Source organism: Lithobates pipiens, unplaced genomic scaffold, assembly GCF_037356315.1.
Source record: "Lithobates pipiens isolate NorthernLeopardFrog02 unplaced genomic scaffold, aLitPip1_a1.2 Scaffold_22, whole genome shotgun sequence".
NCBI classification, from domain to species: Eukaryota; Metazoa; Chordata; class Amphibia; order Anura; family Ranidae; genus Lithobates; species Lithobates pipiens.
In genome coordinates, this window is record NW_027507784.1 from 146846416 (window position 1) to 146868365 (window position 21950).

General features: G+C 42.7%; 1 protein-coding gene across 4 annotated transcripts in view; it reads left to right on the top strand.

Annotated features, from left to right (window-relative positions):
- MAP3K13 (mitogen-activated protein kinase kinase kinase 13) overlaps nucleotides 1-21950 on the top strand; it is a 230377-nt gene that overhangs the window by 191047 nt on the left and 17380 nt on the right. For all 4 annotated transcript variants that reach the window (XM_077448443.1, XM_077448442.1, XM_077448441.1 and 1 more), the window contains 4 exons: nucleotides 7383-7491; nucleotides 16700-16809; nucleotides 18023-18139; nucleotides 21800-21937. In XM_077448443.1, coding sequence (XP_077304569.1) covers nucleotides 7383-7491; nucleotides 16700-16809; nucleotides 18023-18139; nucleotides 21800-21937 — 474 coding nt within the window. The remainder of the gene's footprint in view (nucleotides 1-7382; nucleotides 7492-16699; nucleotides 16810-18022; nucleotides 18140-21799; nucleotides 21938-21950) is intronic.

Here is a 21950-nt window from a genome sequence, read left to right on the forward strand (position 1 = left end):
AGGAAGAGCAGGGATAGGATTACAACGCGAGACTTCTCCTCTGCCGCAGTGAGGAGAATGCCTCGTAATAAAAAAAGGCAGAGAGGCAGGAAGATGAAAGTCGGCAAGACAGTATACGCCGCATTCGCACGACCGCACAGCGCAAGCGCGGCTGACGTCACGGAAACGTAAACGGCGGTTTTTACGAAAATGTGACAAGTAAGTGCACTTTCTCAGGCAGCGATCAGCTGCCTGAGAAAAGTATTATCTAACAAGCTAAACATGTTTAGGAGGGTTTACTTCCTCTTTAACATCCCACCACCAACTAATAAAAAACTCCATGTGCTCCAAAAAAATCATAAAAAAAAAAAAGTGAAGCCCCTCTTATATTTAGTCAATTTTCATTAAATATGCATCTTCAAACCAAGTGTACCCTACACCTCAAATTGAAATAGCACTCAACAGGCTTAATACCCTTTTAAGGAAAAGCAAAAAATGCTAGTAAGCCCTCGCTGGCAGTAATCCTTCGTAATCTGCTCCACCTTTCTTTGCACTCTCCCAGCTAAAGTCTACACATGGTCAGAAAATCATACAAAAAATACTGCTTTTGAAGTGATCGTGCGATAATCTGATCATTGGTACACAGCCGATCATGACCGTTCATCTGAAATTATCCGAAGGGACAAACACAAAAAAATTTCTTGTACAATTTTCATTTAATCAGTACAGTTTTTGCCTGAATAAAAATCGGAAGAGCAAGACTACACATGCTCAGAAATGAAAGAATACAATACATTACATCACTTCCAAAGTTGTATTCTATTGTGTAAGAATTTTCGCAAAGTTGAGAAACCTCTTCATTTTCGATATGAGACTAGCATAAAAAAAAAAAGGACGATATTCTGGACGCACATAGAAGGCTTTATTAACAGTAAATTTTACTTTATTAAAGTAAAAAAATCACAGTGTAAGACCCTGTATTGAAATATTTAAAAATGGCAAATAAATCCACTCATCATACAGTATGTGTGCATCTGACGCATTTAGAGGGGAATGTACTAGAAGACTAAAGCAGAGAGAATTAGGAGCAGCTGCGCATGACAACCAGTCAGCTTCTATCTTTCATTTTCAAAGCTTAACTGAACAAGCTGAAGTTAGATGCTGATTGGTTATAATGTACAGACACTCTAGATTTAGTAAATTTCCCAGCTTATGCACAGAGCCCAGACAGAATTCTGTCATATATGTTACCTTTTATATCTGCATCTGCTCATACACCTTTTGGTGCTGCAACGTTGTAGCTCTGTGTTTTAAAGGGTTAGTTCACCTTTTCAGAAAAACAAAGAGGTGAATTAACACCCTACCCCCTCCCCACCCCCTGGTCCATGCCGCACTAATCTCCATGGGTGATAGTCTACGCATCCCAGTGCAATGGTCCTGGGGTTTGAAAAACGCATCTTCTGCTTTTCCTAGGAATGTTGGGATGGATCAGAGCAGTTCGGCACATGACTGCGCTGACCAATCAGAACCAATCAGAACCATTTTGATTCATCCTGGCATCCCTAGGGAAAAAGGAAGAACAGCAGGAGTGTGCGGGAAGGGTGTATGGTGTTAGTTCACCTTTTAATTTTTTTCTGAGAAGGTGAACTAACCCTTTAAGTTCCACTTCCACTCTGATGTCATAAGGCTCCAGTCCAACGTTTTTCGTCTCAATGAACTTTCTTGCTAGGGACATGGAGGCCTGTATTTAGCATTCAAGCTGCCCTAGGCACACATGAATGATACTCCCATTCATATAAGCTTTATTTTTCCCAGCAGCCATGCACTATATTCCTTATTGTGGACAATAAAGCCATAATGTGCTATTTGAAGCAGAAATGTTTTATATACAGGGCTCTTATATTCCATAACTGTACAGCCTGCAGAGATAAAGGAGGGGGCTACATGTTGTTAGTCCACATAAGAGCTTTGCGGCTCTTACTCCCACATAGACAGTAACCTCTCCCTCCAACATGTATTTCCACTGGATGTACCTACAGATCCTTACTCATGTAATGTTAGTTTCACTTAGCAATCACAGGCATGTTAAAAGAAGTAACAAAAAATGATGCATTGTGCCCTTAGTTTTTCACGTTGTTTTTCTATTTTAGTTTATGTAGTTATAAAGTAATAAACCCATAATCAGTTTATTAAATTCAGAGAACATGTGTTTAAATGTGTTTACTTGCATTTACATGGGTATTTATGTTTTAACATCACTGAACATTTAATGCTATCTGACATAAGTTTCCTACAAAACATTCAGACCAGAAATTCATGCACTTGCTTCTATATAAAATGTAGATAAACATATTGCACAAAGTCATGTCTATGATGAGAATTAAAAACAATAAGAACTAGTGACAATAGAGTTAATTCTCTAAAGAAGTAGGGGTTGTTCACTTAGTAAAGTAAATATTTTGGAGGCAGAGTGAATGTTCACTTCGTTTAGGTGAAGCTGTGTCCGCTTTGAATATCCAGTCATATGCAAGGGGAAAATAAAAAGTTGCTTGCATATTACTGGATTATTAAAGGTAATTATTAAAGGTAACTCCACTTCACTTGTTTCACAAATCTTGAACAACATTCATTACATGTACAAAGCGGGGTGCACCGAATGGGTTTTTTGGTGCCGAAACCGATACCGAAAATGAAAAATACACTAGGCCGAAAACCGAAACTGATACCGAAACAGCACCGATACCGAAAATGACTGTTTTTAAAAAATATTTTCATACAGCAGATGGTCAGAGACTGGGGACATATTACAGGAGATGGTCAGAGACTGGGGACATATTACAGGAGATGGTCAGAGACTGCAGGCATGGTACAGGAGATGGTCAGAGACTGCAGGCATGGTACAGGAGATGGTCAGAGACTGCAGACATGGTACAGGAGATGGTCAGAGACTGCAGACATGGTACAGGAGATGGTCAGAGACTGCAGGCATGGTACAGGAGATGGTCAGAGACTGGGGACATATTACAGGAGATGGTCAGAGACTGCAGGCATGGTACAGGAGATGGTCAGAGACTGCAGGCATGGTACAGGAGATGGTCAGAGACTGCAGGCATGGTACAGGAGATGGTCAGAGACTGTAGGCATGGTACAGGAGATGGTCAGAGACTGCGGACATGGTACAAGAGATGGTCAGAGACTGCGGACATGGTACAGGAGAGATCAAAGCAGCCTCACCAGTTCCCCTCAGATGCAGCCTGCCTGATAAAAATACATGCACAGTGTTTTCCATGTATTCCAATGGCTTTAGTTCACACCATGCAGTCAGTTTCCGGTGCGGAAACTGACTGCATGGTGTGAACTTGAGCCATTGGAATACATGGAAAACACTGTGCATGCATTTTGTGCAAAAAAAAAGCACACAGAACTGCATCTGGTGTGAACTGGCCCCAAGCAAGCTACCTGGTTCCGTTCCAACAGACTTCTATTGAGAATGCTCATATCGTTACCTCTACTAGCAATAACTTAACCCTTCCCAATTCTATCACATGGCGATAAAAACCTAGCTGGGTCAAAATCAAGATTATTATTATTATTTTTTTATATGGCCAATAAAGGGAGTACAGCCTTTGTCCTGTGACCTGGTTTATATAGCATGGCTACATTCACACAAGTGGCCAGAGGTAGATAGTTTCAGACTTGTACTTTATTTTTATTTTTTTGGGCCAGTTTGATATATGCAGTAAGCAGCATGTTGCATCAAGTACCAATGTGGTCTCTGTAATCAATTTGATTAGTTCTATTACTTTGTCCTAAAAAGGGATGATTAAGGCACACTGTCACCAAATATGTATTAAGGATCCAATGTAACACATGCATCTCCACTTACCCATGCCCGGATCAGTGCGGTGATCTCCGTGTGTCCAGGAGCTGTGCATTGAATTTCCCGGGCAGCTGCAGTAACAATGTCCCGCCTCCTGTAATCACGTCACGCTGATTCAATGTCCCGCCATTGGATCAGTGTACCGTCTGTCACAGGAGGCGGGACATTGTTACTGCAGCCGCCCAGGCAATTCAATGCACAGCTCCGTGACACATGGAGATCTCCGCACTGTTGGGCGGGAGGAAAGGAGGGAGGAAAGGAGGAGGGAGGACGGAGGAGGGAGGACGGAGGAGGAGCCAGAAAAACACCCGTGCAATGGGCGGCACCATTATCGGCAAGATTTTCCTTTCAGCAATTTGCCGAAAACACCATTTTCGGCCGATATGTTTCTGCGGCCGAAATTTCGGTGCATCCCTATTTATTTTTGCTGAATGGACAGCCTCATTTAGCAAATCGTTTTTGTAAAACTAAATCCCTGCAAGACTTCACCCTACAAATCTGCTCTTCTAAAACACAATTTCTCTCTCCATGCTGATAAAAAGCCTAGTTTTCTTTTCTCATTAACACCCTTTCACCCAGTCTTTCTCATTGCTCAGGTGATTGCTAATCATTTCAAAAACAAGATCAGTTCAGTTTGTGATGAGATCCTCACTGTTCAGCCATCTCCCCCAAGCAACATACCATGTCCACCACCTTATTCATTATCTTCCTCTTTTGACCCTGTTTCCACTGAGGAATTAGCTAAACTTCTTTCTGAGGTTCACCTAACCACCTGTCCCTTGGACCCCTTTCCCTCATGACTAATATGGTCACCCACCATCTCTATTCTATCCTCTCCGACTCACATCTTCAGTCTCTCCCTCTTTACCGGCATGTTCCCCACTGCTCTCAAACATGCATTGATCAACCCCATACATAAAAATAAATACTCACTGAACCCCACCATTTTGAATAACTTAAGCGCCATCTTCCTGCCCGCTGCCTGCTCTCAAACTTCTTGAATGCCTTGTCTAATCTGCTACCTCACTGATAACAACCTTCTCAACAGCTTACAGTCTAGTTTCTACCTGCAACATTCCACTAAGATTAACCTTCTAAAATAAATTGCTAAAACCAGTGGTCACTCTTCCATACTCAAACAGTACCCTTAGACCTTTCAACTGCCTTTTATACATTTGACCACCATTACTTCAATACCATCTTTTTGACAATGATATCTAAGTATCTCTACTCCTGAGCTCACACCTTCAATCTCCTCACGCATCACTAATTTACTGACAGACATATGAGTGTGGATTTCACATCACTTCCTAAAAAAATAATCTGTCAAAAACCAAGCCCATATTTCCTCCCCCTGGATTCCCCTCTCCTGACTTTAACATCAAGACCAATAGTACAACCATTAGTTCCTCCATAAATTCAAAGGTGCTCGAAGTAGTCTCTGACCTCTCCTTTGTTCTAACCATCCAATTACTGACCAAATCTTGCCACCTTAACCTCTGTAACAGTTCCAAAATATTTCCCTTCTTAACTAAAGACGACACAAAGCTACTACTACCTGTTTATGTCCTGCCTCGACCATACTAACCCCATTCTATATCTATTCCCCTTTCAATGTACCTTACTAACTGATCCGTGGCTGCCACCCCTCCCTGCCTGCAACATGTAAGCCATCCAACTAAATCACCAACCTCCTCTCAAAATATTACTCAGACCCTCCACTCCACCACTCCAAAGACTTCCTGCTCTATAGTTCCCTTGTCGTTTCCTCACATGGTCACCTCCACGACCTCTCCAGAGCCTCTCCCATCCTCTGGGGCTCATTAGCCCAGTATATCTGGCTATCTCTTACTCTGTCTGCCTTTCGGGCAATTGCTGAAAACTCATCTCTTCAGGGAACCTTATCCAGCTGCTACCTAGAAACTGTATCTTTGTACCATTAGCTCACCCCTTACAGTTATTGCCTTTTGCACTACTTGCCTCTTCCTTTTAGATTGAAAGCTCCCACGAGCAGGCCCGCTGAATCCTCTTGTGTTTTAATGGGGTTGATTTACTAAAGGCAAATCCACTTTGCACTACAAGTGCACTGCAAGAGCACTTGGAAGTGCAATCGCTTTAGATCTGAGGGGAAGATCTGAAATGAGGTGAAGCTCTGCTGATTTTATCATCCCATGATGTACAAGCAAAAATGCTGTTTTTATTTTCCTTGCATGTCCCCCTCAGATCTACAGCGACTGCACTTCCAAGTGCACAGTGGATTTGACTTTAGTAAATAAACCCCATTGTATTGTAACTGTTCTGTCTCCATTTAATTTGTAAAGCTCTGCACAAACCGTTGGCACTATATAAATCCCGAATAATATTAATAATAATATTGATCACCATTAACATAATAAAATCAATCCATAGCTCAAATAGAGCAGCTACACAGGGAAGGTTGCTTACACTAAATGACCAAAAACTTTTCAGGTATAAATGGAGACAGTAACTAATTGACATTATTCCACAAGAATCTAGTGTTCATAAAACAGAGAGAACAGAAATGATTATCCTTTATTTTGGAGTTGCACCATTACCTACCAATCCCACAAGTGACTTATGAAAAATATGACACTGCTTTTGAGGCCTCACAACTCCTAATACTAACTATACTTTATCAGCCATGAAACAGATTTGAGAACAAATCAGACAGCATATGCTACATGGCCTTGCTCTTCTCAAACATTTACATTTATTTACACAGTTGGTATCTGAACTAATCAAGTCAGCACCTTAATTTTAATCATTACTCTTCTATGCACAGAGATTTAAATTATACTTCCTTTTTACATAATTTACATCTGCATTAGCAAGCACTGAATTAAAAAAAATCAAAGTGTATACCGTATGTGTTTGTATGTGTGTATATGTATATGTATATGTATATATATATATATATATATATATATATATATATATATATATATATATATATATGTGTGTGTATATATATATATATATATATACATATATATATACACATTTTAAACAGAAAATGTTAATTACAGATAATTACACCAATGATTCACTGTTGATTTCTGATTGAAGTTTCTATTGTTAAGCTAAATCTTTAAAGGATCAGTACACAGGAAATATATATATGTATTATATATAATATATATATATTTTTTTCTACATTTATTTATTCATTTTTGTGCGTTCGTTTCCCTGAATGGAAGTTGAATACTAAAATATCTGCAGTCATCAAAGAGATTATCCTGTTTAAAATACGCTTAGCTGATGTCACCAATTTCCCCATCGCTTCCTTTGTGCTGGACTGAAATTACATTTCAGTGCAGTTAAACAAGAACAGAAATTGAACACATCGAACTTTAATATCAAGTCGATGAACAGCAGATCCACAGCAAACATTCCCGCATTCAGTATTGAACAGTAATCCTGGAGTTTGTAATGATATGTTAGGAGTTGAAGAATGGCTTCGGTGTTAGTATGATGCGAATTAACATTGAATTTAAATTTTTAGGCAAAGCAAGCCCAGAAACCGGCCATCATTCAGGCAGATTCTTATGCACCTGGACATTGCTTCATCTGACGTCCTAGGAACGCCACAAGAAACCTATTTTAAATCACAGGTATCTCTTCCTTAAACAACTATATGTATTGAGACTTAACGTTCTGTAAATATACTATTTTTGTCTGGTCCACTGTCTTTATTTCCTGTGTAATCTGTCATCTATGAATATTCTTTGACTGTAAACACAAATCTTACTTCCAGGTTCACCTTCATCACATTCCCGTAAAATCCCAAAGTATAAAGGATAAGTTAATCTTTTTTTGAAAAAAAAAATATAAATGCACATATTTTTGCAAAAAAAGTGCATTTAATATTTTTATTTCATAGGAGCCTGCAGAGCAATGTCTGTTCTGTCTCAAGGACATATAGCTAAACCTGCCTATTCCAATAACTTCAGATACCATATTTCTTTGATCTCAGTTTTATTAGAACAAGCCAGGTGAAACTACAAAATAACAGAAATAGACCTCAATAAGTACAATATTGCATACAATGCAGCATACATTGCAGTAACCTTGATATACAATACAAGATGTGATAGTAAAAATGTACTTTTTAAAGTTCTCTAAGGGGTGATGGCGATAGATTGAGAAATACATGTGTCACTTCCTGAGTATTTTCTCAAAGAATGGTGGCTGTTTCACTTCCTGTGAAGATTCTACCCAGAATTCCCTGCTTCCTTAACTTCCTTAACTACACATATAGTGAGTCAAATAAACCAAATAACTGCAGCAATACCAAAAAGGAATGCTAGCTGGAGCCTGCACACCACTTACGATTGTCTTATGTAAATTATACACTTTACATGTAAATTTGGCAACACTGCTACAGATAATAAGCATAGACATCTGGTGGACAGAACAATGTCAGGCTCCTGCACACGCTGCTTGCAGCTCTGTTTCCAATACCTCTTCACAGGCTTTGTGTTACAGTGCTGTAGGCAGTGTGAATGGACTACGAGTGTGTTGATGCTAACGGTCCATGGCAAACTACCAGCCCTCTGCCATGGTGGCAGTTTTCTCATTCACAGCCATGCTGCTTTCAAAATGTGACAGCAAGTGCGGGGAGAGGACACTCTGTCTCCTGTTACAGTACAGGGTTGGGGGTGGGGTGGGGGGGCAGATCTGGAGCATGTTACACCCTAAATATGTGGAAAGGTGAACTTTGACTATTAAACATACATTGTGTGAACTAGGAATGGGAATAAGGAAAATGTAGACATTGCTGACGAAGGATCAAGAAGTTACAGCTGTCTTATAACTTTGATATTAAGACATGATGAGCTGTTGACATGCAGTGGGTTGAAATGGGTTCACCTGAGCTTAAAACGGTATTAAAGCAGAGCTCCACCCAAAAGGGGAAGTTCTGCTTTAAGGACTCGTCCCCCGCTCCTCTTGCACAATTGGCATTTTTGAGGAGCAGGAGGGAGCAGGTACCCGATTTTGACAGTTACCTGCTTCTCACTTCTCTCTTCTCTCCCTCCCACCTGCAGTCTTCTGGAACACTGACAGGTCCCAGAAGACTGCATACACTAATCACAATGCGCAGAGCGACCCATGCATGTGCAGTGGAACTTAGCTGTGAAGCCGCAAGCTGTCACAGCTGGGTGCCCATAGTGAAGATGCCGGCGCCAGGGACTGAAGACAGCAGGTGAGACAGACTCGGGTGAGCACACCACTGGATCGAGGGACAGGTGAGTGGCTGTTTTTTTTTAAAAGTCAGCTGCTACAGTTTTTTCCACAGGTGGCTGGAATTCACCCAAAAACAAAAATATATTAAATTGCAACTTAACAATTCTTAGTTGTGGTGGCTGCATTGCTTTGTTTTTTAGCCTTTTGTTAATTTATATTTCAACTTACTGACTAAGTATGACAACGTATCAGATAGAGGGTTGAGACACACCATATACTGACAGAGGTGCTTACAGTGGTCAGCGTTAATTTATTTATGAAAGACCTTTATCCCAAAAGGAAAAGAAACGATTTGCTGTAACTGTGTAACTGCTTATAAACTGCTTATAAAGTATTAATTGGAGATCAGCTTCAATATGTTAGTTATAGGTGTGTGCAGCCTATTGCATTAGAGTTTGCACCCCCAAGCTCAAACACACATGCCTTTCTCTGCAGACTCAGTGGTACAGGGCAATGAATGAATGGGAAGTGCTCTGTGGTGAGTGGCTTCCTGTTCATTGACAAACTGAAGCATAGCAGCAGCCAAAGGTGTACACATGCCACAACAGGAATTAAGCCCCCTGTTGCTTTTGGTGGGTACTACCGCTTGCAAATCGCGACCCATTCAAGTAAATGGGGCCAACTGCATGCTTCTGCGGGGTCCAAGGGTTTAAAGCAGGTGGTGAGAAACAACACGATGCTGCCTGCTTTAACCCCCTGTTTTCTATACTGCACAAGGTTGCAAGGCACTTGCAGAGTGGCCTCATTCATTTGAATGGGTCATGCTTGGCAGCTGCTACACCCACTAACCATGATGGGGCATATAACTCCTGCTGCGGCTGTGAAATGTGTACATCCCTGGCCAATGCAGCTAAAGGGGGTGCGGTTGGGGCTGGGGTGATAAAAATACATCTTTTCTATGGGGTTTTACCAATTCCATACTGCAAATGTAAATTAACCCTTACTGTTCTGAGCCCCCATAAGGCTTCTTTCACACTGATGTGGTGCGGTTTACCTGCAGCGCAGTGCATCTGCAAATTCCCTGGGTTAGCTGTGGTTTGCCATAGACCTCTATTATATCCTGCAGATGTGGTGCGCTTTTACAAAGAGCACCAAATCCAAAGGATACAATAGAAGTATATGGCTAAACTCAGCAAACACACAGAAAATCTGCAGGTACACTACACTACACCCGTGGTGTGGGTAAACCACAGCACATCAGTTTGAAAGCAGCCCTATACTATTATGCCCAGTGTATGGCTTCACACTGACCTGAATATCTCTTCTTTCCTGCTGCTGGCACCACTCTGGTGACCACTAGTCAGGATAAGAGGTGGAGTGCAGTTGGTATCACTCCACATGGGACAGGAGCCGGTGTTCTGGCAGATAGTGTCCTGCCATCATATAGCGTCCGCCCCATACTGCGCATGCGCAGTACGGGGCAGAAGAAGCTTCAGAAAATCTCCAAAGCTGAACGGCGCCTGTGCCTGCGCTGTGAGTGGAGGTGGTAGCCCCACCATCCAAGCGGACATAGGGTTGTGAAAATTAAACTGCCCCGGCCTCGCTGCGCTCGGCTCTTTTTTATTCCTACTCTATGTCCACTTGGATGGTGGGGCTAGAACCTGGACTCACGGCGCAGGCGCCGTTCATCCTCCGGGATTTTCGGAATCGGTGTTGCTGTGTACTGCGCCTGCACAGTACACAGTGGACACTATCTAATGGGGGGCCTTATATGATGGGACACCGGCACTACAGAGGAGGCATCGGCTTATGCAAGTCTTGCTCCCTACTACAGCTCCAACTTTGCAAATGGTCCCTCTGCATTTCACTCTGTTTGATGCTCTGGGATGGCGGGTTAGCAAGCCCAGACCGCAATTTACCAGTCACCTGTCCGCAATATAATGGTAGATCGCGATCTACAGGTTGCTGACCCCCGCATTAGTGTGATTGTCAGTGAGAACAATGCTCCTTTTTTTTATCATTTAAAGTTTAATTATGTGCACCAGTAACGACAATACATATCCAGCATTGATATATGGTACAATAAGCATTGACTGTTACACAAACCAATAATCGAGTAGAATGTTGGGTACATAGGGAATAGGAATATGTCAACACGGCAACAAAGAAACGACATTAGTCTGAATTAAAATGCAACAGTGTAAAACACTAAAATCGGGAATGCTCCTTACACTTGTGGTCATTGGGAAGAATCACCCCCTTATAGATAGCTAAAAATATCAGTGCTGTCAATGGGGACTTATCAGAGAGCCAGAAAGTGCTCATTGCTCAAGGAACCCCTAGCAACCTCTGGAGGAACCCTAGAGTTCCATGGAACCCTAGTTGAGAAACCCTGCATTGGAGTCCTGGAAGGTCATCTTGTTGCATATCGCCGACACCAACTGTGCTGTAACATTTGTAGGAATGTCCCATGGGTAGTGATTTATAGCTACATAATTAATAGTATGACAATCTTTGTGCAGGGTTCTGAAGCATACAGTTTGGCAGAGATACTCGGAAATATTGGGGGGGGGGGGGGATTTACCAAAACTGGCGCACCCAGTATCTGGTGCAACTGTGCATGGTAACCAACAAGCTTCTAGGTTTTAGGCCCATTTCAGATGGAGCAGATCTGTCCAAGCAGAATCTGCCTGCTCATTGGGGGATCTCTCCTCTGATCCCTGCTGAGCAGGCATCTGACAGGGTCATGTCCGCTCCACTAGGCAGAGCAAGCATAGACACAGTCTCCTCTATGGGACGGTCAGATGGAAACAGACTGCGTGTCATCCAATCTGCTGGATAGATGGTGCACATAGCGCCATACGTCCATTTTTATCGGATTTTATCGGATGGGATGCCCAGCCGGTGTCAGTGGACAAATGTTCGCTAACATCCGCCACCCCATAGAGAACAATAAGTGGTCTGATTGGGTCCACCTGAAAAACTGACAGGCGGACCCAATCAGTCTGCTGGTGTGAAAGAGGCCTTACACACGATCTGACTTTCCAACAACAAAACCGGCTCCAACTTGTCTTGCATACACACTGCCACACAAATGTTGGCCAACAATTATGAACATATTGACATACAAGACGTATGTGATATCTCCATTACGGATGCTAGTTTTACAAGACCGAGTGCTTCCAGTTCATACTTGATTCCAAGCATGCGTGTACTTTTGTCCAACGGACTTGTGTACACATGATCGGAAAGTCCGACAACAAACATTTGTTGGTGGAAAATTTGAGAACCTGCTTGCCAACGTTTGTTGGCGGAAAGTCTGACAACAAATGTTCGATAGAGCATACACATGGTCGGACTTTCCGCCAACAAGCTCACATCCAACATTTGTTGTCAGAAAATCCGATCGCGTGTACGGGGCATTATTGCCAAAGCTTAATTGAACAAGCTGAAGTTAGAAGCTGATTGCTTACTATGTGCAGCTGCACCCGATTCTGTGTGCTCCAGTTTTAGTAAATCCCCCCTATTGATTGTTACCTTGGAAAATACCAACTAGTCAACTGCAAACTCTATCCAAGAAACTTGACAGTTGTGCTAACATTAAATTTCAACTCAATTGACCAAATAAAAGTCAGGTGTATATAATACAGTGCAGCCAGATTACCTGGGTTTATTACAGTGCTTAAAGTGGAAGTAAACCCATGGATTTAAACAGTTAAAAAAAAAAAGGCATGCCGGGAATGCTAACTGCACATTGGCTGTGCTCTCAACCAAACTATCAAACCATCCAATGGCTGGTGTCATAACGAATCACATGTGCAGCACCATAGCAGTTAAAGATTAAACAGAGGCAAAGATGGCAGCTTCCTTGGCTGAAAATGATAGGGGAGTTTACTTTCACTTTAAGCAAGAGACCACAGCCTCTTGTTATATGATTCCTTGCTATACAGCCTCGCTCTCATGTTACAGAATATGAGATTGAGGTTGCATAGACGAATTGGAGCTTGTGTGGGTTCATACTTCTGAAGCTATTTATGCATAAACGTATAAGCTAATGAGCAAATGACCATGTTTTATAGAAAATAATAGAATTCAATGTGCTTTAGTGGCTTTGGATCAGGTGGGGAAGCATAGCAATCCATTTATTCTTTTGTGCTGAATCCAGGCTCCCGCAGCCCCCAGGTGAGTCAGTGTGCGTCTTGAGCGGTACAGATAATACAAGAGCTGATGCTGCCTCCTCATGGTGCGCATGACTCAGACGTTTTCAGCAGGAGCCAAAAATAGCCCTTTCTTCTGCTCTGATGACGGCTGAAGTGGCTACAGCATTCGTGAGCATATTATGCTCCTCTTGTATTGTCAGCTCCTGTAAAAGGGCTTTAATAGCTTTTGTAGAGCTGAAGTACATCAGTTTCCCTAGCCTCCCATCTTTCTCCCATTCTTTTACCACTTTATTAAACTAGTGTGTCAGAATACCAAAAGACATTCGGCTGCCTACAGGCAAATCCTCTGTCCATTACTTCTCCTAGTGTTAATTTGATTAAAAAAATTGAGTTCCTGCCTAAAACATGTAGAGAATTACCAAATGCAGCACAGAGGTTTTATCTTTAGCTTGCTTTCATTTTGTTAGCATAATGTCCCTAATGCAAGCTGCACGTTGTATCTTATCCAGTGGCTATTATCAAACTTTGGTGTTGGTTCAAAGGTAAAGGTTCCATTTCAGAACCACCCACCCCTCCCCTTCCTCAACAATTTTGAATAACATAAGTTGAATGCGGGTTGAGATAGAGGGTTTATTACCTTATCTTAAAAGAGAGATAAAGAAATTAAAGCAGGACTTCCCCCTAAAAGGGAAAAATTCCACTTTAACACCTTCTTTCCCCCTCCTCCCCCAGTTTTGGAGGATTTTTTTTTGGAGTGGCGGGCACCAAGTTTTAGCAGTTACCTGCTCTTCCGCTCCGACCACCTAGGTGATTGGGGTAGAAGTTCACCTCCCTCCTCTCGGGTATGGTTCCTCCTGCGGGACCATGCTCAAAGCACATGCATATTGGCAAGCCACCTGTGAAGCTGCAAGGAGTCACGGCTTCCCTTGGTAAACTTGCCAGCGCTGGTGACATGAATACCAGCAAAGAACCGTCCCAGGTGAGGACGGCGCTGGATCCTTGGACAGGTGAGTGTCCTTTTTTTTAAAAGTCAGCAGCTACAGTATTTGCTTCAAGCAATTTTTGGTACATACAGGAGAGTTATCTTATTCCCTGCACATCTACCATAGCTTTTAGAGGGTCCTGCTTTTTCTGTTGGAATTTCTATTTTTTGTATTGAAGATTTTACTGAAGGATTCTGAGCAGCTTAATTATTCATCTGGGTAGGTGTGAGCAGAATCAGGAGCTTTTTGATGGAGTTTTTACTATTACATTCCTAAAGATATATATTAGGGTTAATTTACTTAATTCAAATAGACTGTTAATTTTGCAAGGACATTTTTCCCAGAGCTTAGTGACTGAGGTGACGCTCTTTCATCATCTAATCAAGTGCAATCAAAAGTGTTTTTTATTTTCCTTGCATGTGATTGAGTGCTCTTTGCAAAGTGAAATTTCACCACACTCGCTAAGCTTTGGGAAAAATTCACTTGCAAAATAAACAGATCCCCCCTCCTCATGCACCCCTGCTAGACACCACAGACAGGGTGGTGACTTTACTTTTTGCCATATGGAGATCAACCTGCCCCTTATTCTGTGATTGGGCAGTGCAGGACGTCTTCACTCTGCTCTGTCCTCCTGCAAGCATGTTCAAGTTTCAAACTGACTGCAAAGTAATAAAGTTCTGGCTTGTTGTTGCCCCTCTCTCTATTACTCTAATGCGGCTTACACACGACAGGACTTTATGGCAGAAAAGGTCTGACGGTCTTCCCGATGGTTTTCCCAACGCATTTCTGACCGAACAGACATGCCCACACAAACCAAACCAAACCAGACCAAAGTCCGTTCATTTTGAACGTGATGACGTACGACGGGACTAGAAAAGGAAGTTCAATAGCCAGTAGCCAATAGCTGCCCTTGCGTCGTATTTGGTCTGTCGGACCAGCATACAGATGAACAGTTTTCCCGATAGAAATTGCTTCCGTCGGACAGATTAGAAACATGTTCTATTTCTAGGTCCGTCTGAATTTTTGAAGAAAAAAGTCTGATGAAGCCCACACACGATTGTAATATCCAACGGAATGATTCCGTCTGACCTTTTCTGCTAGAAAGTCCAGTCGTATGTACGCGGCATGAGGGTTGCTGCACAGAGGATTACAGGAAGCTGCTACTAGAACAAAGTCTAATGACACGTACACATGACCGGACTTTTCAAGGTACTAGGTCCAACGGACTTTCGGCGGCGTTCTGACGCACTTTCCAAATGAACAGACTTGGCCACACACAATCACACCAAAGTCCGACGGATTTGAACGTGATGACGTACGACCGGACTAGAATAAGGAAGTTCATAGCCAGTAGCCAATAGCTGCCCTCGCGTCGTTTTTTGTCCGTCGGAATAGCATACACACGAGCGGATTTCTCTGTAGGAACTGGGTCCGGCGGAGTTCCGGTGGAAAAATTTAAAACATGTTCTATTTCTAAAGTCCGCCAGATTTTGGCAAGCAAAGGTCCGATGGAGCCCACACAAGATCGAATTGTCCGACGGACTCGTTCCATCGGACCTTTGCTGTCAAAAAGTCAGGTCGTGTGTACGTGGCATTAGGTTTTTTTACTAACACATTGTTTGTGGAATTAAATTCAACTTTCTAAAACTGTGAGCAGACCGCATTAGGCATATGCAGCTCAGCGTGCATTCCCAGCACACTCTGACTGTGATGGAATGAATGACTCCTGTGCACATGCGTGGGATGACATCATTCCCCCAGTCAGGGGGCCAAAACCCAACACCCGAAAGTGTCCATAGAAAATATGACAGCAGCTGGCAAGGGATGTTACAACCACATTACTGGAAGGTGGAGGCGAGTATTTTAATTTGTGGGTATAGTTCTGCTTTAAGCATGATAGTAAGTCACAGCTTGATAGAAGGCTAAATGGTTGGAACTAAGCAAAAGCAGAGGACTGTCCACTGCTGACACCTATAAAGTTCCTAATATAATTTTGAACATAATTATCCCACTTTATTAGAATTAATACTAGTCTCCATGAAATTGATCTTGTTGCACCTTTTGTGCCTCAATACCAAAAAGGTGGCCTGGTGATGGTAGTACATTACTAATTAAGTGAACTCTAAAACATCAGTAGATGTGACTGCAGACTATTTGCTTCTAATGCTTGGTTCACACCATAGCACGGAGTGGCTCACAGCAGGGTTCCGTTACGTCCCTTTTCGGCATTTTAGGTCCGATTTTAGTCTGAATTTTTGGCTGAATTCGGACCTGAAACGGACCAGAAGATGCACAGGACTCCTGTGCAATTCACACCAGAGCCGCTCCAGAGATGTGGGAACTGGCTCCATAGAGAGCCTGTCACAATCTCCTGACATGCAAATTGGATGTGGGGGAAGCCTGCATCCAATTTGCAGTAGTGTGAACCTAGCCTAATTGTTTTATACGCAGTTACTACTAACTATTTACACAGTTTTTTGTCTGTTCTTTAGGCTGAGTGGAGGGAGGAAGTAAAGAAACATTTTGAAAAGATTAAAAGTGAGGGGACCTGCATCCACCGTCTGGATGAGGAACTGATCCGCAGACGGAGAGAAGAGTTACGGTAAGATCTCCTGCATAAAGTTTGTGGGGGTTATCTTTCTAGAAAACGTGTATAATATGTCAGTTAAAATTATGGTTGTTATAGGTAACTGAGCTTTGCAAGTAAAGCTGAATGTATACTGCTAGATTTTCAAAGGAACATTCATATAAACATTTTGTATGAAAATTTGTATGAAAGTTCTGAATGTATTAAATGGCTTTACAAAATTACTTAGAAATATCATGTGTTTCTAGCATTCAATTTTGGAATGAATGGACTTGCCAAACAAAGACGACATACATTGATAGAAATGTGTTCGTTCAAGAGAGATTTTCCATTTAGCTCCTGCAAATTTTCTTGTCACTGTGGTGAAAAACTAATGTCGATTCGACCCCACAAAGATTAGAAAAGCGAACTAACGCTCCTAAAATGAAAAATTGGAAAGAAAATTCTACTAGTATACAGCCAGCTTAACTCTTGAGATGAGTTGTCCTGCATTTTAATAAGGCTCATTTACACTAAAGTTCTGCTTTGCTTTGCATTGATAAGGAGTTCAGCAATTGAACAAGGTCCTTCAAAAATGCAGCATTAATCTCTCTCCATTATTGGCCCCCCTCCTGAGTATAGGTATAGGTTCTTACCTACCATGTTACAAGACAATAGTGATTGGGGGTCTCAAAACTTTCTAAGCAAAGTGCCAGTTTACTGACAATCAGACTTTAGGAGAGCTGGATTGAGGCCAGTGGTAGTAGAAAATGCCTTAGACTTGGTGGTCAATGGCATTAAAATAATTACATAAAGCCTTTGAGCAATAGGAGGCATTGGTAATAGGGAAAGAATAAGCTCCATTGTTGGTGTCAGTGGGAGGAATAGTACCCCATCATTGGTATTATTGGGAGGAATCGTGCCCCATCATTGGTATTAGTGGGAGAAATAGTGCCCCATCATTGGTATTAGTGCTTTACAGGCGCTATAGTGCTACAAATAACGCCTGTAAAGCGCCTCTGCTCTCACTCCAGTGTGAAAGCCTGAGGGCTTTCACACTGGAGCGGTGCGCTGGCAGTACGGTAAAAAAAAAAAGTCCTGCAAGCCGCATCTTTGCAGCGCTGTAGGAGAATAAAAATATTGCCGCTTTACCGCCGACGCCCCCAACACCCCAGTGTGAAAGTAGCCTAAAAGTTACATTCCTGTGGCTTAAATGTATATTTAATAATTAATTTATTATTTACAATAGACATGCACTGGATATTCGTGAACACTATGAACGTAAGCTGGAGAGAGCCAATAACCTATACATGGAGCTCAGTGCTATCATGCTGCAGTTGGAAGTCCGAGAAAAGGAGCTAATCAGGTACCTGAATTAGGGTTGTTTTGTTTTGACTCAAATCACAAAAATTTTTATGAAAAATTAGTATTTCCCCAATAGCAATGTATATATCAGTGTTAAAAATCAGGCTTGCGCATGAAAGATCTGCCTTCTGAGTTGTCAGTTAAACTGCACAGATTGACATAAGAAGGAAATGTCCCACCATGACATACATGTTAGGAAAATGCCAATGGTAGGTAGCAATAGCAGTTTATATACAGTATGTACCCATTTATTGTTTAAAGACAAGTTAGTTCACTAGGTTTAAATGAGCAGTGTTCATGTTAAGCTTTCTTTACCTGGCACCTATTAAGATGAATTCTCAGATATTCAGTTGGTTGTTCCATTTGTCCTCAAGCCCAGGGTGCTCTGTTACGCAAATCTCACCCAGCTACATGTAGTCAAGAGCGTTGGCGCACCCCTCTAGCCTTATGTGCCTCATTATTTGTGCATAGTATTTCTGGGCAACCTCAGTAACCAATAATTAGGTATTAATGGTGAACTAGGGTGGATACGAGTATCTCTGACAGTTGCCATCATTCATACAGGCATGTCTCAATGTCAGTTTTTCATGTTGAGTGATAGTTTAGAAGGCTTAAAGTAAACCGAGATTCACTTTAAATTACAAGCTTAAGTCCTCGCGCACATGGACGTTTTAAAAAACGGGCTGTAAAGCTAGTACAGACGCCAGGAAAAAAGCAGCATTAAAAGCGCAATTTTTTCCTTGTTTTGCATTGAATTCATTGCACGTGAGCCGCGCTAGCTTTCAGCCGCGTTTTTCTGTTCCCTATGGGAGCCCATTGATTTGAATAGAAGTCGTACCAGAAATCAGATCAAGATGATCTGACTTGCAGTGCGACTTGTGTGCTGAGAATCTTGAAGGGGAACACAGTGGGAATTGAAAAGAAATTTGCGTGAGGCTCCCCCCCAAGACGATACCAGACCCTTCAGTCTCGTATGGATCTTAAGGCGAACCCCCACACCAAAAAAAATGGCGTGGGTTCCCCCCCCCATGATCCATACCAGACCCTTATCCGAGCACCCAGCCCGGCGGATCAAGAAAGGGGGTGGGTACGAGCGTGCGCACCCCCCCCTGAGCCGTACCGGGCCGCATGCCCTCAATGGGCCCCCCCACCCCAAAGCACCATGTCGATGAGGACAAGGGCCTCTTCCCGACAACCCTGGCCATTGGTTGTCTGCAGGCTGGAGGCTTTTAGGAATCAGGGGGCCCCCAGATTCCAGCCCCCACCCTATGTGAATGAGTAAGGGGTACATCGTACCCCTACCCATTCACCTGGGGGAAAAGTGTCAATAAAAAAAAACACACTGCACGGGTTTTTAAAATAATTTATAAGGCAGCTCCGGGGATCTTCTTCCGACTTCGGGGGTCTCTTTCGACTTCTCTGGCCTCTTTTCCCACTCTCTGGTGCCTTCTCCCACTCTCTGGTACCTTCTGCCGGGCTCCTCCGCTATCTTCTTCCAGCTCTTTTACTAGCGTTGGCCCGGTCTTCTCCCTCGCCGCCGCAGTCGTCTTCTGTCTTCTGTCTTCCAATGTTGAAACGACGCTCTCTCCCACTGTAATGCAGTGTACGCGGGGCGCAAAGATTTATATAGGCATGGCCTATATGACATCAGAGTCCCATCATGCCCCGGGCTGTGACGTCATAAGGGGACGGGGTCACCACACTCCATGCCTATATAATTTGTTGCGCCCCGAGTACACTGCATTAAAGCGGGAGAGACGTTGTGTCAACATCGGAAGAGAGAAGACAGAAGGCGATGGCGGCAGCGAAGGAGAAGACTGGGCCAACGCTAGTAAAAGAGCTGGAAGAAGATAGCCTCCATGAAATTGATCTTCTTGCACCTTTTGCGTCTCAATACCAAAAAGGTGACCTGGTAATGGTAGTACATTACTAATTAAGTGAACTCTAAAACATCAGTAGATGTTACTGCAGACTATTTGCTTCTAAGGCTTGGTTCACGCCATAGCACAGAGTGGCTCACGCAAGGGTTTCCGTTAGTTCCTTTTCGCCGTTTTAGGTCCGATTTTAGTCTGAATTTTTGGCTGAATTCGGACCTGAAACGGACCAGAAGACACATAGGACTCTTGCACATTTCCCCCAGGTGAATGGGTAGGGGTACGATGTACCCCTTACTCATTCACATAGGGTGGGGGACCGGGATCTGGGGGCCCCCTTATTAAAGGGGGCTCCCAGATTCCAATAAGCCCCCCGCCTGCAGAACCCGACAACCAACGGTCAGGGTTGTCGGGAAGAGGCCCTTGTCCTCATCAACATGGGGACAAGGTGCTTTGGGGTGGGGGGCCCACAGGGCACTCCCTGCCCCAAAGCACCCAGCCCCCATGTTGAGGACATGCGGCCTGGTATGGCTGGGGGGGGGGGGGGGCGCTCGCTCCTCCCCAACCCCTTTCCTGACCGGCCCGGGCTGCGCGCTCGGATAAGGGTCTGGTATGGATCGTGGGGGGGACCCCACGCCATTTTTTTCAGTGTCGAGGTTACCCTTAAGATCCATACCAGACCGAAGGGCCTGGTATCGTCTTGGGGGGGGGGCCCTCACGCAATGTTTTTTTTAATTTCCGCGGGGTTCCCATTCAAGATTCTCAACACACAAGTAGCACCGCAAGTCGGATCATCTTGATCCGACTTCTGGTACGACTTCTATTCAAATCAATGGGCTCCCATAGGGAACCATTGGTTTTGAATAGACAGAAATGCCGGATGAGGCTTAACACAGCATTAAGCCTCGTTAATTCGCGTTTAACACCTTTTTCCGGCGCGTGACATTTTTACAGCTCTAATGCTGGAGCCTCAGAATGCACTGGTCCTGTTTTTTTTTTACAGCTTACAAACGCCTATGCCATTTGCAGCTAACAAACACCATGGTGTGTATGAGCCCATTGAATAACGTGGAGTGGTGTTCTTAAGCAGCAAAAAAAGCTCAAAAAAGCCGCTGTAAAAACGTGTGTATGAGGCCTAAATCATATTTCATAACCGTAATATATTGCAGTTTACCAGTGCATAGATTTGGTTGTTGGATTTGTTTTTTCCTTTATTATTCTACCTGGCAATAAAAATATGGAGATGTGTTGTTCGCAGGTAAATGTGCATGTCTGCACTTTTTTCTCTACTGTACCAATGGGGGCAGTCATGTTCGGCACACAGGATGTGCTTCAAAAATCTCTGCCTTTATTCATTTCTATTACATGGTGGATTGATAAGTCTAGTACTTTATTCAAAAAATATAAAAATGCTTGTGCTTTCTACAAAAATGGTAGTAAACTGCAAAAAAAAAAAAACTTCTCTCTGCAAGTTTTAGAGCATAATATGCTAGTAATTAGTTTTTACTTGATTCTGTTTCTGTAAAACCTCATACTGATTTTTGTTGTTGTGTTGTTGTTACTATTGTTTAAAAAAATAAGGTTTGGTTAGAGGTCTGCTTTCATAGCAAAATCTATTTATTGAATGGTAGCATCCTTCATATTAAAGAATATATATTGGCAAACATTAGTAGAAGTATGATGACTTTCATATTGTAGCAATCATAACTGTACACTTCAGTTTACTGTATGATGAAGCCAATTTGATTCATATACATTTTATAACACAACATTGCATTCTTTTCTAGGCGTGAACAGGTTGTAGAGAAAAAATACCCTGGAACTTATAAGCGCCACCCTGTCCGCCCGATAGTTCATCCAAATACTGTTGAGAAATTGATCAAAAAGAAAGGGGTACCTTCTAAAGCTACATCTCACACTAGACGGTATGTAGCTGTT